The sequence below is a fragment of the Mus musculus genome, chromosome 3 (assembly GCF_000001635.26).
Source record: "Mus musculus strain C57BL/6J chromosome 3, GRCm38.p6 C57BL/6J".
Classification (NCBI taxonomy): domain Eukaryota; kingdom Metazoa; phylum Chordata; class Mammalia; order Rodentia; family Muridae; genus Mus; species Mus musculus.
The window spans coordinates 151430987-151448670 of record NC_000069.6 but is presented as its reverse complement, the minus strand read 5'-3'; the positions used below and the strand labels follow the sequence as shown (position 1 = coordinate 151448670).

General features: G+C 40.2%; 1 protein-coding gene across 1 annotated transcript in view; it reads right to left on the bottom strand.

Moving 5' to 3' along the window:
* The window catches only part of Adgrl4 (adhesion G protein-coupled receptor L4), a 107200-nt gene extending 96411 nt beyond the window's left edge, over positions 1-10789 (bottom strand). The window contains exons 1-2 of the mRNA NM_133222.3: positions 10667-10789; positions 9284-9433 (exon numbers count right to left, since the gene is read on the bottom strand). Coding sequence (NP_573485.2) covers positions 9284-9433; positions 10667-10688 — 172 coding nt within the window. The 5' untranslated portion in view covers positions 10689-10789. The remainder of the gene's footprint in view (positions 1-9283; positions 9434-10666) is intronic.
* Positions 10790-17684: the final 6895 nt, after the last annotated feature.

Genomic DNA, 17684 nt, shown 5'->3' with positions numbered 1-17684 from the left:
GTCATTCCCATAAGTTCACTTAATATATAGAGACATTCCATACATTCTGTGACTCTAGAACACCAGTCTTGGTTATATACCCCAGAGGATGCCTCATCCTATCACAGAGATATTTGCTTCCATGCTTATTGATTTTCTATTCATAATAGACAGAAATTGAAAACAACCTGAATGTTCCTCAATGTAAGAACAAATAAAGAAAATATGTCTCGACAGGCAGTGGTGGCGCACGCCTTTAATCCCAGCACTTGGGAGGCAGAGACAGGCAGATTTCTGAGTTCGAGGCCAGCTTGGTCTACATAGTGAGTTCCAGGACAATCAAGGCTACACAGAGAAACCATGGCTCAGAAAACCAAAAAAGAAAAAAAAAAAGAAAAAAGAAAATATGTCTCATTTATACAACAGAGTATATTATATAACTCAGCTATCAAAAATAAACTAGGTAAATTGATGGAACCAGATAAGATCTTTCTGAGTGAGGCAACCCAGATTCAGAAAGAAAACTATAGAATATATTTCCTTATATGTAGATATTAGCTGTTAAGTTAATGATAATTAAGTTAATGACAATTCATAGCACCGCAGAATTATGTATAGAGTAATGAATAGATAAATTTATTAGGATGGATGAGTGGGAGGGGTGGGTAGGAAGGGGTAGATGTGAGGGGATCTATGTAAGGGGTGGGAGGGGGTGAATGTAAGGATGTGGATAGGAGGGGGATGGGCGGGAGAGGAGGTGAGAGGTGGATGAAGGAAGAAACACAAGGAGATGCAGCTAAAATTAAGGGTCATTTGGGGAGGGTGCTGTGGAAACTTAATACAGAATAGAAACTTTCTAAAATATATACATATATGAAAGTTATCTAACTTTAATCACCAAAATATTAAGAGAAACAAACCCAACTGGCCACCTCTTGCCACTAAATGATACTTCCAGTTCTGAGATTGTGTTACAGTAACTAGTTGAATTGTTTGCCAGAGGGGTCCCATGAGAATATCCAAAAATTCAGGTTGTTGTCAAGACTACAAGTTGCTCTCCACAAACTGACTGTAAAGCCCCATTGCTTAAGACAATACCTACACAACTCATTGAGCATGGAGAAAGTGAACATATAGCCTTCACTCCTACATACTAGCAACTTTAATAAGGAAGGTACTCTGCAGGCAATCAACAAGAAATGCAAACAACAAAACAGCCACAAACCATTAGGTCAACGGTGACACCCTACCTACAAGATACTCTCATGCAATGGTGGCACAAATCTTGTGCGAGTAACCAGCCAATGTTTGATTTGAGTTAAGGCCTACTTCATGAGAAGGAACCAATGCACCACACTGCTTAGGTGGCCAAGATCCTGAGACTAGATAGCCCAGGGTCTATTGAGAGACCTTGGAGCCTCCATCAAATCCTTCCACTCAGGGATCCGTGCAAACAAAGGAAGCAGAAAGAATTTAAGAGCCAGAGGGAATGGAAGACCACAAGGAAACAAGACCTTCTAAATCAATATGATGAAATCACATATGAACTCACAGAAACAGGGGATATATATATATATATATATATACATACATATATATATATATATATATATATATATATATGTGTGTGTGTGTGTGTGTGTGTGTGTGTGTGTGTGTGTGTGTGTGTGTGTGTTTCTATTGGATTCCTGAGTTTGAGGCTGAGTGGATTTCTGTTTGATGTCCCTTCTCTTGGGCTCTTCTCCTTCTGCTAATTGGTTTCATCCAATTCTGATGTGTTAGTTTTCGTTTTATCATATATGCTATAATATAATATTCCATCACAGAAATTCTAAATGTGAGATATGTATGTGTGCATACAGACATGATGTATTTAAGTGATACAGAAAGACAGTTACATCCAGAATTAAAATGTATTCATTGGGTTTAGGGTAGATAACTAGATGTAGGAAGGTGCTTGCCCTGAAAGCACAAAGACCCTAGTTTGGTCACAGAACCTAATCTCAGCAGGGAGCTGGAGGCACAGTGGTAGATGCCCAGGGCCTCTCTGCTTACTTGGTAAGCTTGAACCCAGAGAAAAATTCTGTTTTTAAAAAGTAAAATAAATAAACACAGACGGTGGGTGGTCATGAGCAATGACCCTTGGCTCCTATGAGCATGTGCACATATGTACCCACAGAAGTGTGTGAGCACAAATACATAGCATGACACATTGCCCTCCTCAGTTATCAGTTATATTATAATATAATCCCTTAGTAGCCTGCTTGTTTTCTAGTGAGAGACAGAAAGAGTGGATGGATCCGGGTGGGAAGAGAGGTGGGGAGAAATTGGGAAGAGTAGATTGGGAGAGGAAACTGTAATCAGGATATATTATATGAGTGAGAAAAAAATATCTATTTTCAATAAAAGAGGGGGAAAATATGACTATCTGCCTGTGTACTACCTGTGTGCTGTGGCTGGAGAACGGTTCAGTGGTCAGAAGTATTTGTTGCTCCTACAGAGGGGGTGAGCTCATTTGCCAGGAGTCATTTGATGACTCAGTGCCTGTAGCTGCAGCACTGGTGACTCAGACACCCTCTTCTGGCTCTCTCAGGCACTCCAGGGAGTACACACACAGGGGTAGGCAGTCACGTACAGAGAAAAAAAATGTATCTTTTTAAAAAAGAAAGAAGGAAAATAGAACAGCAAGATAGGAAACTGAAAAACTGAGAAGATGGGAGGATAAGAAAAAAGAGGGAAGAAGTGTGTAGACTTTCAGCACCACACAAGCAGTCAACACAAGACAAAAGTTCTCAATGAACACTGGGAGAGCTGATAGCTCCTGCTGAGAACCTGGGATAACATATTAAAATAACCCTAAGTCCTAAGTTTTTTGTTCTTTTTTTTTTGTTGTTGTTGTTGTTTGTTTTGTTTTGTTTTTTTTTGTTTTTTAAATCTGGATTTAGAAGCTGTGGTGCTTTGGAGTGACCTGTTGTCAGGCTGGCCAATCTGTATACACACGGACCACCATTATGTACCTAAGCAACTTTAAGGGTGTTTGAGAACTGGTCAGTCGGATGCAACCAGCTATGGAGACGCAGTTTTTTTATTTTTTATTTATTTTTTTTTATTACGTATTTTCCTCAATTACATTTCCAATGCTATCCCAAAAGTCCCCCATACCCTCCCCCCCACTTCCCTACCCACCCATTCCCAGTTTTTGGCCCTGGCGTTCCCCTGTACTGGGGCATATAAAGTTTGTGTGTCCAATGGGCCTCTCTTTCCAGTGATGGCTGACTAGGCCATCTTTTGATACATATGCAGCTAGAGTCAAGAGCTCCAGGATACTGGTTAGTTCATAATGTTGTTCCACCTATAGGGTTGCAGATCCCTTTAGCTCCTTGGGTACTTTCTCTAGCTCCTCCATTGGGGGCCCTGTGATCCATCCAATAGCTGACTGTGAGCATCCACTTCTGTGTTTGCTAGGCCCCGGCATAGTCTCACAAGAGACAGCTATATCTGGGTTCTTTCAGCAAATTCTTGCTAGTGTATGCAATGGTGTCATCGTTTGGAATCTGATTATGGGGTGGATCCCTGTATATGACAGTCTCTAGATGGCCCATCCTTTCGTCTCAGCTCCAAACTTTGTCTCTGTAACTCCTTCCTTGGGTGTTTTGTTCCCAATTCTAAGGAGGGGCATAGTGAATTTTCAGACGGCTGAGAGTGTTGAAGAATTTTCTTTTTAAGTTTGGTAGGGCTTTTTGTCTTTTCTTTCTTAAAACTACCTATTCAGTTTTAGCCCTTTTATTAGCTTATTTTTGCTGATTAATTTTACAGTTTATTATATTTTCTACATACCACCACTGTTTGACCACGTAGCTGATGAGGATGCCTCCTGCTGTGTTGGCTCCTGGTGTGTGATGATTGCCCCATTGCTGTGCAGATGGCTTCTATTTCATGGGGTCCTCCCCTTTGCCCCCTCTCCATTCTTGGGTTTATTCCTAGGTCACTGGAGCCCTTCAGAAACTTGTTGCTTATGCTTATACCTTAAACTGTTTTATCTATATTTTTATTCCATGGTTTTAATGCTTCATGTTCTACACAAAAATTCATTTTGAATTTATTTTTGGGCAAAGTGAGAGATAGAGACTGTGTGCTATGTATGCCCAACCCAGGCATCAATCTAGAGAGCTAAACAGGAAATTACAGAGCTGTGGTGCCAAGATGAGCAGCATACCTCGGTTACATAATAACTTCCTTAAATGTTCAAAACTTCGGTTATATTTGTGAAATATAGTTAAGGCACCATAGCTTTTTAACTGGCATGTGCTAAGATGCAGCACACATCCACATGCACATTTTGCATTCTGCACGTATTTAATGTCTCGCTACCCACTCATGTTGATGCACATCTTTCTCATTATTCAAACAAGTCAGTTGTCCTCATTACTTTTACTTTATTCCAGTTGGAATCAAGCTCATGTCTTTGAATGAATACTCCTTCCACAGTCTGTATCATAGATCATTTGTTCTCAATCCTTAAAAATACTCCTGTAATACTGTCTGGTTCTTTTGCTACTGTCATACTGCCTTGTCCCTTGTGAAAGCATTCTTTCAGGACTGGTCTATCTGTATCTTTGTGCTCCTGAGATAATGATGAGAACAACTTTTGACTCTCCTGAGTTTTACCTCCCTTCATGCATGTCTGTGCACGTGTCAGAGCGAGCGTGACCAGTCTGGGAGAATGTCAGAGGAGAACATGCAGAGGCTGTATGTCCTCTCCTTCTGCCATAAGGATCCTGAGAATGAGGACTTGTTTCACTGAGCTTGAGTCACTGAACGGGTGAAGCCTTCTTGTTGGCCATGAGCACTGTTTTATGAAGTGTGTCGGTTTTTCTTTCAGTCAGAGGCAGGACCTCATTGTTTTTCCTGGTTTGATTCATGCTAGACATGTTCCAAGCTATGAAAAGATGTTTATACATGTGCACAAACTGTCCGCATTGCATCCTTCCTGACACTTCCTGTCCCCACCTGGGACAATTGTTTGTCTCACTCACATTCAGCTCAAACCCCAAACATTGCTCTACTTAATGTAGGTTCCTGCCAGGAGGGAGCCAGTCTCTCACACCCCTTCTCACACCTATGCCAGCCCCATACTGTACCAACTATATGGTTCACACATGTACGGAGAACCCATAAGCAGCACCTCAGCCTTCCCCGTTTACTTGCTCTTTACACTTTCTTCCTTACTTCAAGGGTGGATATTCTCTTCTTTACTATACCTGTAAGAGTTGTGCATTGAAGCACAACCAAAAGTGTGTTGGAATGCACAATTAACAACAGTAGAGATAGCAAAACGAAGGAATCTTGTTTTAGGATGAAGTGATTCAACAATCTATGAGCCCTTTATTGTACTAAAATTTGTACACATATGTCTTTCTTAAGAAAACTCTCAAATATCTGGACACACAAATATTCAAATAAACTATGACCATTATCATACTATGTCTATAAAAGTAGCTTATTTTTGTTTGAAGTATAACTTTATAGATGCATTTCTAAATACTGTGCTACCCTAACTGTGTCTGTTGGCAAAGAATATTTTAGCATTCGTCATTACTAGAAATTCCTGGTCCCAGGGTCTGAGTACCAACATGCTCAGCTATTCTCAGGGAATATGGAGCTCATGATTTGTTTGTTTGTTTGTTTGTTTTTTTGGTTTTTTTGAGCTCATGATTTTATGGCTCTGATTTTTCTCATGTGCAAAAGACTATGGCATAGAGCTAAATCAATGCTAGTATGCTCAGTTACAGGGGATTCCAGAGATCAAAAACATACCTGCTTTTATGTTTACAAAATTTGACTTTAAAAGTGAAGGTTTTATTTATGGTGTGTACAATCTATGATGTGTTGTACAAATATGTAGTTTTTGCAACAGCCCTTGGTAAGTTGTTGCATGTTTGCTTACTCTACCTTATAGGTTAATCTTTTTAATAGGAAAAGATTATTGTGTAACTCAGTTACGTCAGGACTCTGTAATGTCTCCTTTTCTGCTAATAGAATCATGTCTATTTCATCAATACCATGCCTGGCCCTATGGTTCATGTGCTCTGCCACCATGCATGAAACACTTGGGGAATCTGATAAACTTTAGATATGTTCAACTTCCAGGTCTTGTTTACTGGTTTTTATACCTTAGTTTATTCCAAAGAAAAAGAGATTTACATTATGGAAATTGCTCAGGCTCTTTGCTGGTCGCTGTGCATTTGCCAACTTTCTCATCACTACTTTGGACATCTTGAGAAATCTAATTCATTTCTATTCTCAGCATCAATGTCATTTCCACTTGTTATGCGTCTGCATTCCACTGATTTACTTGTGTTCCTACTCTTTATAGCACCACTTCACAAGCATTAACACAGACATTTAACTGCCCCATCACATACTTTCTATGTCAGAAACAATTTCTTGTTTATACATTCAGTCCTGGGCAACGGAATACTCCTAGCCAACTACTCATGACTAATAAAGCCACAGAACCTAGAGGAGAACCTACCACTGCTACTTTTTTACACAAGAAAAATTTCTAGCTGCATTCTGATGTTAATATATAATTTTATATATATATATATACACACATACATACACATATACATATGAGTAATATATCTCTAATAGTAATTTGATATTACTGATATATATCTATATATCAGCATATATATCAGTTATATATATATATATATATATATATATATATATTTGTAATAATTAAAAAAGGTGTTAAGCTGTCAGATAGGACAACTAGATGAAACAACTGTTTCTACCACTTCTTGGTTCCACCCCTTGGATTGTTCTTCAAAGATAAAGAGACCATCAACAGGGGAGGCTCTGTACTGACTCCTGCTTTGGAATCCATGTGCAATACTTATTATCAATCTCAGTAATGACAGATATGAGCATATTGATGATAAAGGTGATAAATGGAAAGATCTGTTCAGTACCAAAGTGATTAAGTAAGACTAATTCATTATTGCTAAATCTTGTTTGCTTGGAACCGTGTAAGCTGTGTTCTCTGTGAGATGCTTAAAAACCAACTCTTGTTGTAAAATTAGTGAAGATACATCATCACCAAAATGTGCCTGGTATTTCAAAAACAATCAAATTCTGTATTGATCATATCATGTGATTGCTAGAAATAAATAAAATAATTGCTAGAAAAAAAAATAAGACCTTCTATTTTGAAATCATTTGGCCTCTTTATGGTTGATCCCAGATATTTCTTACTGACACAGTGACAACTGTGCAAAGATACATAGGAAATACAAGATATCTATTGAGGGATGAAAAATTCAACAAAAAGATCTTCATAGTCAACGTATAATCTGTGCTTTTCAGTAATTGAAAATGTAATATTTTAAGTGTAATTCGAGAGAATGTACTAGCACACCTACTGAAAAAGGTATTGAAATGAAGAAAATCAGTCTGTAGCAGTTTTAGAAAGCATGGTGGACTCAGACAGTAACTCCTAAATCAAGTGAATCGAGAACTTTCATTGGATGGAAAGGACCTTTACGTTTAAATCATTTTTTTTAAAAAGGCAAATAACTCCCATTACCGATTCTGTTCAGAAATTTCAAGTCATAGGACCTTTAGCATCTTATTTTTCTCCCAAGAGAAAGTATTTTTAATTTTTTGTAGAGAGTGGGTACAGAGACTACACCGTTTATCAAAACATGTATTTTTCAAAGAAGCAATGAAAGTCATGATTATCAGCTAGTTGGTTGTCAAAGGCCAAAACTGAAAATTTATTGATGTTAATGATGATAATCATGACAGTAAAAGTATCTAAATCACAGAAAAGCAATGCTGTTCCTAAGTGCTACAGAACAATTTGCAATGATTAGTGGGAAAGCGTGCTGATATACTGGAAGCAATATTTTGAAGGTCATTCAGCTATCAGCTTGCCTTAATGCTATTCAATTAAACACACACTAAAAAACTATGATTATTTATGGAAAGTATTTTGTAGTACTTGTAGAATAGTATATTACAAACTCTGGCTGGATGTAAGAACAGAAACGGCTGATCTAATGCACCATTAAGCAAACTGCATCTTTGCTGTACATGTTTAAAGCATTAAACTAATTACGATGAGGTTTGGGTTTTAGTATATCCGGCATATTTAATCTTTTTAAGAGCCTATCAAGTTGAATCACGGGACGCAACTTGTTTATGCTATAAGCAACAACATGCAATATTAACAAAGCACAATATCCTAGCTTAATTAGAAAAAGTCTATGTGATCTTAAATACATTTAGGCGTGTAACACCACATAGCTCTAATGTGAACTTAGATTTAATTATATTTGAAACTAATTTATATGACTTGCAACATTTTCTGTTCTTCTCCATCTCTCTGTACAGAATGTTGCACTAATGGTCTACTTAAAAGTGGCCTCTCTGGAGGATGATGAGGTACAGGATGGAGGCAGAGTCTTGATGGTAGGGAGAAACCCTGGCTGACATGATCGCAGGCTGGAACCCACCCCAATTTGATTGCTGGGTGGAGTTCATCCTGTCGTGTCAATTCTTTGAACTGTACCTTACAAAGACTCCTCTCATCTGGCCCCCTCCAATATATTCTATGGGCAGAATAACTTAGAGAGAAAAAGCAATTTTTCAATTCCCTTCTCTCCTCTTCCTCCTTTCCTTCTCTCCACACTGCTAACCCTCTTTGTCCTCCTTACTGTCTCATCTCTATCCTTTTATTTCCTTTCTATACCTCTCTCTCCTTTTGTCTTTCTTTCTGAGAGGATCTATGTTGCCCAGGCTGCCAGAACATCTGTAGTCTTTCTTTCTGTCTCTCCTTCTACAAAGCGCTCTGATTTCACATATGCACCACCACAACAAATCTCTATTTCCTACCCTTAACATTAACTTGAAATTAGGCAGTTAATGACCAGAGAAAGCATCTAAGAAGTCAATAGAGGCTGGCCTTGGTGTGCTTTCAGGCTATTAACTCTCTTTTTTGTGCCTGGACTTTGGCTTAATGCAAGAGAAATCTTTAAATTCCAAAACAAACAAACAAACAAACAAAGAGACGGAGTAATCGTTTTCAATACTCAAAATACATTTTGGCAGAGAAGTTCACTCTCTGACTGGTTGAGTATTTGGCAGAGAAGTTCACTCTCTGACTGGTTGACTAACCTTTACATTCAGCTGAACCTATGAGTGAAGGTGAAGCAAGTTCATTTATGGAGAGCAGAAAGGAGTCACCGCAGAACTGAGTCTCACAAGCAGATCAAAGGAGATCAAGACTACTTACCTTCACAAATCGTGACGCCATTCCCAGAGTACCCCTGGCTGCAGAAGCAGGCTTCCACACCATTGTGCACTTCGCACTTGGCATTGGGGAGACACGTTGTCTTGCTGCAGTTTTGTGTGTAGGAACAATTCAGCAAAGTGGAGAAACCCACTGAGGAAAATCAAGACATAGACCTTGTCAAAAACAGCAGACATCTGTCCCACCCTTGTGCTATAGACCAATACCCCCCAAACGCTCTTATTCCCTTGCCTTTAGAGAGATAAATTATAATAGTCCCTCAAATGACTCTCCTAGCTAAATCACAACAGAGAAATGACCAAGCCTACAGATTACGGAATATAGCATGTAAATTTTAGTAAAACTAAAACATGCTGGAGAATCCAGACTTATAATAAAAACCATGAGCTCATCATGTCCTGGAAACTCTGTATCCCTCTTCACTGAGGTGAACCGGCTACCTCAGAAGGTGTTGCCCCCCAGCAGAGCAGCTCACTTCTCAGGCTCTGGGAGTCACCCTTCTCTCCAGAATCGGGGTAAATTAAACACTTGGGTCTCTTCAAGACAAAATCGTTTATTTTTAAGATGTCACTTGTCACATACAGGAGAAGAAATGCACCAGGTCCCTTCCATGCTATTCGGCAATTGTCATTCTGCTCTTTTTACGACAAAAAAAAAAGTCTCTTACGTTAACTTGCATTGGAGAAATTAAACAATTCAACACGGTATGGTAAGATTGTACTCAGCACAAAACTGTGTTCTGGGGACTGTTAGGAACCGATAAGCAAAGGCATAGAGTGTTTCTTTTCACTGTCTTGTTCCAGGCCCTCTTAAGTGTGAGCTTGGTAGGGAACAGGGATGGATAACAAAGCCATTGTTCAGAAAACAGTTATCTTAGATAAAAGTGTCCTTATCTGGTACCAAGAAATTCCTACACTGTCAATTCTAAATCCCAGCCCTACATAAGACTATATGTACTTCCTAAACCTGAATTAATTTGCCTTCAGAGAAGTGATTTATTATCTGTCCCCGTGCATCACCAAAGCCAGGTTTTTGTAGCTTTAAAATGTCAGGAACTTTCTCTCACGCATTTGCATCTTAGATTCCCAGGTTTCTTGGGGCTGGTCACTAGAAAGGTCAAAACTGAGACTTCGGGGACTTTCGGGATTTCTCCAGGAAGAAAAAAGGTAATAGTCTTGAGCTGTGGGTTGCAAGGTCGAGAGTGGAAAGGCCGAGCAGAAAAACATCCTGTGAGAGCCTGCGTCTGTTTTCCTTTGGAGACCTTGCCAGACACACTTGACACTTGAACCCCAGCTAGTGAGAAAGCGCTTTCCCTGGTTCCCCGCAGGTGGGCGCGGTGCAGCCTCCCAGCCCAGCCCAACTCACCTAGAAGCGGGAGGAGTCTCATTGGAAGCCCCGGAGCTGGCGGCAGAGCGCTCTAGGCTAGAGTGCGGGTCTGTCCTGGAGCTAGGCAGGCACCGCAGGGTCTCGCTCTGTCCCCTGTGACGCACAGCTTCCTCCTGTCACTTTCCGGCCTCTTTTGTGTGAATGTGTGCACGGCCCAGACTCTGCAGGCCACGTCCGTCCGGCAGCCAGGCCCCTTCACCCAAACAGCCTGGACTCCAGTCTCAGCCTGTGGCCACAACTCCCTGTCAGATTACAGATGGGACTGTGGCTTCATATTGCTCATGGAGCAGCCACCAGTGTCCTCACAGCTTGTGCACTTAGATCTCACAGACCCATTGGGAACTCCTTCCAGCAGAGAGCACATCTCAGAAGGTTCCTGACTGCCTATCTATTCCCTGGTTTCTGTCCTGAAAGGAAAAGAGGCCAAGATTGGCAACAGGGTCTCTGTCACATTTTGTTGTTGGTGCTGCTCAGTTTTAACCCGATAGGAGATTAAAGGACCGAAGAGAAAAACTGTGGGGAAAAAAAGTCAGCTTCCCACCCAAAAACTGCGGAAGCACAAAGTATTCTTTTCTCTGTCAAGTCCATTTCACCACTGCAGCCCTTACCCATCCTACCCATCCGGCGCCTGTACGATTTGCGCATTACATCCAAGTTCCCTTTACTTGTTGGTACATGAATCTCCTGTGTAAATGACTATCTTTCAGGCTGGAGAACAGAAATGGCAGAAAGATCATAGGAGCCGGAGATGGCGGATGCCAATCACACAGACTGTGACATCACACACAAGACCTGCTCAGTTTCAGACCAGACATTGGACTCCAAGTACTACCCCTAACCAAGAAGTTACTTGCAATTTAATCCCCTGGAAAAGGGAAATCAAGATTTTTTTCAAAGAATTGTCACAAAGTATATCAGCCACACTGCAGGGCAGGCCCCCATGACCAAGAGTTGCAAAACCCACCACCTGTTATTTTGTGGGCTTTTTGTTTTGCTTTGTTTTTGGTAATTTTTGGTCTTATTTTGTTGTTGTTTGTTATTTGTTTTGGCTTTCATTTATTTGAGTGTGAAAGAAAGGATAAAATTAAGTTCAGTGGGCAGGGAGATGGGAAGGATTTGTGAGGGGTTGGGGGAAAAAAAGCATACTCAAAAATTCAAATGAATGAATGGATGAATAAAGAAATAGGCATTTACTCAAACAGAAAAAAACTGATTCTACCTTAAAAATTTAAAAGTAACTTTCAGACAAATTAATTTATAAAAGTGGAAAGTAAACATTGACCTGAAGTTGGGACAAGCTAGGAGATGAACTGTGAACGTGATCAAAGGGGATTCTGGGGCTACCCACATGCCACACGCCTTGACTGGGCTGGTGATGACATGAATGCATCTGTGTGAATGTTTATCAAATGGAATGTGCAAACTTGGTGCCCTGCACCGTGTGCAAGCTAAGAAAACTGCTTGACGGTGATGTAAAGAAATAACTGAAGTTCATTCCATCAGCACACACCGTTTTCCGTTATGAAGTGGGGGCATAACCCTGACACATCCAGTGTTTATCTGATGACTGCTGAGAGTCTACATTGCATGCATAGTATCCTCCCAAAATGAGCATTCGTGTCCCTCAGCTCCATGGAACATACAGTGATGAGGGCTCTATTGAAACCAGTCACCGAGGTGCAAGGAAAGCTAACGGTTGGGTGGCCCATCCCTTGTCCTTCACAGTGCTCCCGAGACACTTCCAGCTTAATTTATGGCGAGCAAAATAAATAAATGTGTAAGTTAACAATGTTCCTGAGAGTGATCCCACCACATGTGAAGCAAATGAAAACCAGAATGTCATGTGACTGCCCCAGACTGTCATGTGACTTTCCCCGCAACCCCTCAGCTAGCCCGGAAGCTGCTCTGGAAGGTAGCTCGGGATAGTTTGCTCCAAGCCTGTGTTGTGGGTGGGTGGTCCTGACAAAGTCTTTCTCTCCTGATACTTCCCTTTGTAGATTGTGTCAAGAAGGTGGAACTATCAGACAGTGCTAGTCAGGGAGTTTGAAAAGGTGATTATTTAAGTGATTAAATTTCATGAAAAAAGTGTTTACTAATTTTTTTTTAAATGATTTCTTTATTCTCTTTTTCTTTCTTTAAAGCAATGGGTAAAAGTAATATAGTAGAGAATTCCAGGACTATGTGAACAATGAAGCCCAAGGAGCTTTCTTTCAAAGGATAGGAGAAGTCTGCACATAGTTGAAGAAACAGCCAGTTATTGCCTGGGCAGGCCCTGCATGCTGAAGCTGAGACATTGACATGTGGATTCCTGAAAGAAATCAGGAAAAGTCAGAATTTTCCCACTGATTTGGTTGGGCCATGCAGGGATGCTGTGGCTTGGTTAGAATGCTTTGGAGATGGAGTGGGTGGAGATTTTCAAGTTGTTTTAAGTGGGAAAGCTTAGATTCTTCTACAAAGACAGGAAGGCTAGAATGAGGACTCACTTAGAAGGGACAAAAGAAATGACCCTGGCTTCGTATCTGAATCAGTCCAAATGGCATGTGTTTCTTAGGTCAAGAGAAACTGAGTTTTAGTGTACCTATACAGAAAGTAACTTCAAAGGGCTTAAATATAGAAACTCATTATTTTCAGACAAAAGTTATATACCGAGACACAATACCTATTTTAAGAAGTCATTAACCTAAAATAATTTACTCCACCTTTCTGCCACACATGTTTAAACTTTAGCTTGTCCCAAAGATAACAAGACGATAATAAAATCTTTGAAAATGTTATTCTTGCAAAAAAAAATAACAAAAGCAAATTAAAACTTGAATATTGTGTAAAACGTGTTTTCTCTCTGTGTGTTCTTATTAAATCTGGAAGTGAATTCATACTTCAAAGGATCATTTTATACAAAGAACAGAGTGCTTAATGATGCTTGAGTTTTACGATTGCCCATTACAAGATCAAAATTATTTTAAAATGCATTGTTTGAGGAAGCCTGTATTGTGGAAGGGGATAGACATGGGCTCACTGTATAACTCTGAATCCATTGTCTGTACAGTATTTCAGAAAGACATTGAAATTTTTGAAAATTTTCAATAAAAATATTGTGTCATTGAAGGGAAGCATTTTAGGAGCAGCAATTACAAAGGAATTGTGTGTGTGTGTGTATGTGTGTGTGTGTGTGTGAATGAATTCCAGAAGAGGTGGCCTGATGCAAAATGAGGTACCTGATTGCTAGGTAGCTGGAGTTACAGGCAATTGTGAGCTGCCTATGCTAGGTTCTGGGAACTGAACCTCAGTCCTCTGCAAGAGCAGTATTTGTTCTTAAGTTCAGAGCAATCTCTCCAGCCTCGTGTTTAAGTTTTGCAGACAGCAATCACCTAAGTCTTCACTTTGCTTAAAGTATAGCATGTGGAAAGAAGCCAGTTATAAGCTTCCTGTCTGATTGTGCTTTTGTGCATTGGTGCATTCTATGACAAAATGTGAGGACTTTGTTAGTTCAGTTTCTAAGAGCCAAAACTAACGGGAGAGCTTTGAGACGTTCTTGGGAAGGGCAGATTTTACATTGGAAGGTTTTTGCAGTGAAAGTCTAGGCTTAGCAGTTGACTTCATACTGAGTGGACTCTGGTAAAAGTATTACGGATACTTAATTGTCCCACTACATGGGAGCAGCAACATGCACCTGACAGAGGACTATGTGTAACACAATGTGGTACACAAGGCATACCAACATCCTACTTGCAACATTCAACACACCTAAACGCGGGGCATTAGTATACAGTGAGTATGAAGACATTCCCCAGAGCCATGTTTATAGTTCCCACATAGGGATACCATGTTCCCACACAGGGATACTATATTCCCACATAGGGATTCTATGCCCCTTCTCACGCCTTCCTTAGACTTTTTCCTTAGTGTAAATCTGGTGATTGGGAACAAAAAACCCATGGAAGGAGTTACAGAGACAAAGTTTGGAGCTGAGACAAAAGGATGGACCATCTAGAAACTGCCATATCCATGGATCCATCCCATAATCAGCCTCCAAACGCTGACACCATTGCATACACTTGCAAGATTTTGCTGAAAGGACCCTGATATAGCTGTCTCTTGTGAGACTATGCAGGGGCCTAGTAAACACAGAAGTGAATGCTCACAGTCAGCTATTGGATGGATCACAGGACCCCCAATGGAGGAGCTAGAGAAAGTACCCAAGGAGCTAAAGGGATCTGCAACCCAATAGGTGGAACAACACTATGAACTAACCAGTACCTCCCGGTCGTGTCTCTAGCTGCATATGTATCAAAAGATGGCCTATTCAGCCATCACTGGAAAGAGAGGCCCATTGGAATTGCAAACTTTATATGCCCCAATACAGGGGAACGCCAGGGCCAAAAAGTGGGAGTGGGTGGGTAGGGGAATGGGGGGTGGGTATGGGGGGCTTTTGAGATAGCTCCTGCATTGGGGGCCGTGTGACCCATCCAATAGCTGACTGTGATCATCCACTTCTGTGTTTGCTAGGCTCCGGCATAGTCTCACAAGAGACAGCTATATCTGGGTCAGTTCAGCAAAATTTTGCTAGTGTGTGCAATGGTGTCAGCGTTTGGAAGCTGATTATGGGATGGATCCCTGCATATGGCAATCACTAGATGGTCCATCTTTTTGTCACAGCTCCAAATTTTGTCTCTGTAACTCCTTCCATGGGTGTTTTGTTCCCATTTCTAGGAAGGGGTAAAGTGTCCACACTTTGGTCTTCCTTCTTCTTGAATTTCATGCGTTTAGCAAGTTGTATCTTATATCTTGGGTATCCTAAGTTTCTGGGCTAATATCCACTTATCAGTGAGTACATATTGTGCGAGTTCCTTTGTGATTGGGTTACCCCACTCAGGATGATGCCCTCCAGGTCCATCCATTTGCCTAGGAATTTCATAAATTCATTTTTTTTAATAGCTGAGTTAACGAAGTTTCTTAGAACACAAAGGTCATGGGTATAGGTCTGTAGTTAATTCTTTCATACATGAAATCACCATGGTCATTATGTAACTAAACAATGGCTGATTGATAGATGCTGCTGCACTTGGGAGGCTGAAGGCTGAAGCAGAAATATTGCTGGGCGTTCTAGGCTTGTGCCCTGCCTGCATAGTGAGTTCCAGGCTAGCCTGGTGAGATGCTGTTGTGTCAGAGCAACAAGGATAGCAGAAACAGTGGCTTTCACTGACTGCCTCAATAAGTGGATGCATTTATACAATAATATGTAGTGAAATTTGTTCAAAATGATGTTTTGTGTTTTGATTTAGAAGATTAGCTAGAAATTCTTGCCTCAGGTGTCTTCAGTGCCACTGGAACTGCATAGGCTATTTTTTTCCACAACTAATTAAAGCATCATCATCATCATCAACAAAACAAAACAAAAGGAACAAACATCACACCTAAACTTAGTTATGTGAACAGAAATTCCTAGTTCCCAAATGGGATGTGGAGGGGTGCTTTCCACTGTGTCTCCTAGTTAATTTAAGAATGGAGGAATCAGAAGATATTTCAATGTCCAGAACTAGGCACTGCATACAATTTTCAAAACCTGTGTCTTTATAGACTGCAATATATTGTATCTTTGTAAATATATCAAGAATAGGACTTAGGTGACATCTCAGCTAATCAACATCTCCTTGTTCACAAGTGAAAACAAGAATTCTGACAACAGCACTCAAGTAAACGCAGAGTAGGAGTGGGCCCATTGGAAAATACAGTAGTGGATGAGAAAACAGGTTTTCCCAATAGACTGTACTTGTTCAGTAGTGGAGACTTCAGTGTTGCACGTAAGGGTGGGGACCAGAGTTTCTTCCCCGGCTGGTCACTCCATTGTTCGGTGACCTTCAGAAAAATCACTACACCTTTCCATTATTCTGAGTAACAGTTTACATGTTTCTATTCTACATGGCTAGTTCTCCCTTAAGGTTCCACCCAAACTTAGGAATAGTGCCTTTTTCTTATGGATAAAGAAAGGAAGGTAGAAAAAGGCAGTGGGAAAAGAGGGGCTGGAGGAGGGAGGCAAGAGACAGAGCAATGAAAGGGAGGGAGGAGGAGAGAGGGAGAGGAAGAAAGAATCTATGCTAATTATTTGCCTTTTATCAGACTTCCAAATTGTTTCATTAATTTATCTTCCTTTGTTTGGACCTTGTTCATGTCATACAAATATTCAGCTGAACTCATCTTTCCAGAGGGCAGCACTTCTAAAACAGACACTGTGGTGAGATAGCTTTCTATTTAATAGTGCTACACATTTTAACTCTGCGTTCCACATGTCATAGTGCTGATTCATTCATAGTTGATTGCTCTGGCTCATCCCATTGCTCTGAGTAATATCTCTAGAGGTTACCAACGCCATCAGGACACATTAGTAATTTAAACCATTTCTTTAGTTTTGCAGTGCAGTATACTTTAGATTAAACTTGATCTACCTTTGGGTTTTTCAACTGCCAGTTTATTTTATCTTGTGAAAATTTGTCACAATTGCTCATTTATTTCAGGAAAATTATAACTGATTAGTAAGAGCAAGTCACATCCATTGTTGGTGATGAGCAAATGAATGATACAACCATGGTCTAGAGCCCCTGATAGCATCTGTTGTAACTTCCAAGCACATTGGGAATTAGAGTTTTAGGCTTTCTCTACTTTGTCACACACCTTTAAACTTGGCTAAGATTTAATTTCCGTCTACAACATGTTTTATTAATAACCTCTGGGAAGGGATATTGGCTTAAGAAGGAGAAAATTCTTTGAAAGTCTAAGTTGCATTAACTGATCATCTTTTGTATTCTATCTTATTTTTTAGTTTTTTTTTTAAATAATGGGTATCAGGTTCTTAATTTTCAGCATTTCTCAGTGTACACTATAAATAATCATAAACAGTACTAAGATGCTTCATTGGTTGCAAATACATGTTTACGCCTAATGAAGTGATTGGACAAATTTGAAGGTCATCATCTCATCTTTCAAAAGTCCCAATATCATA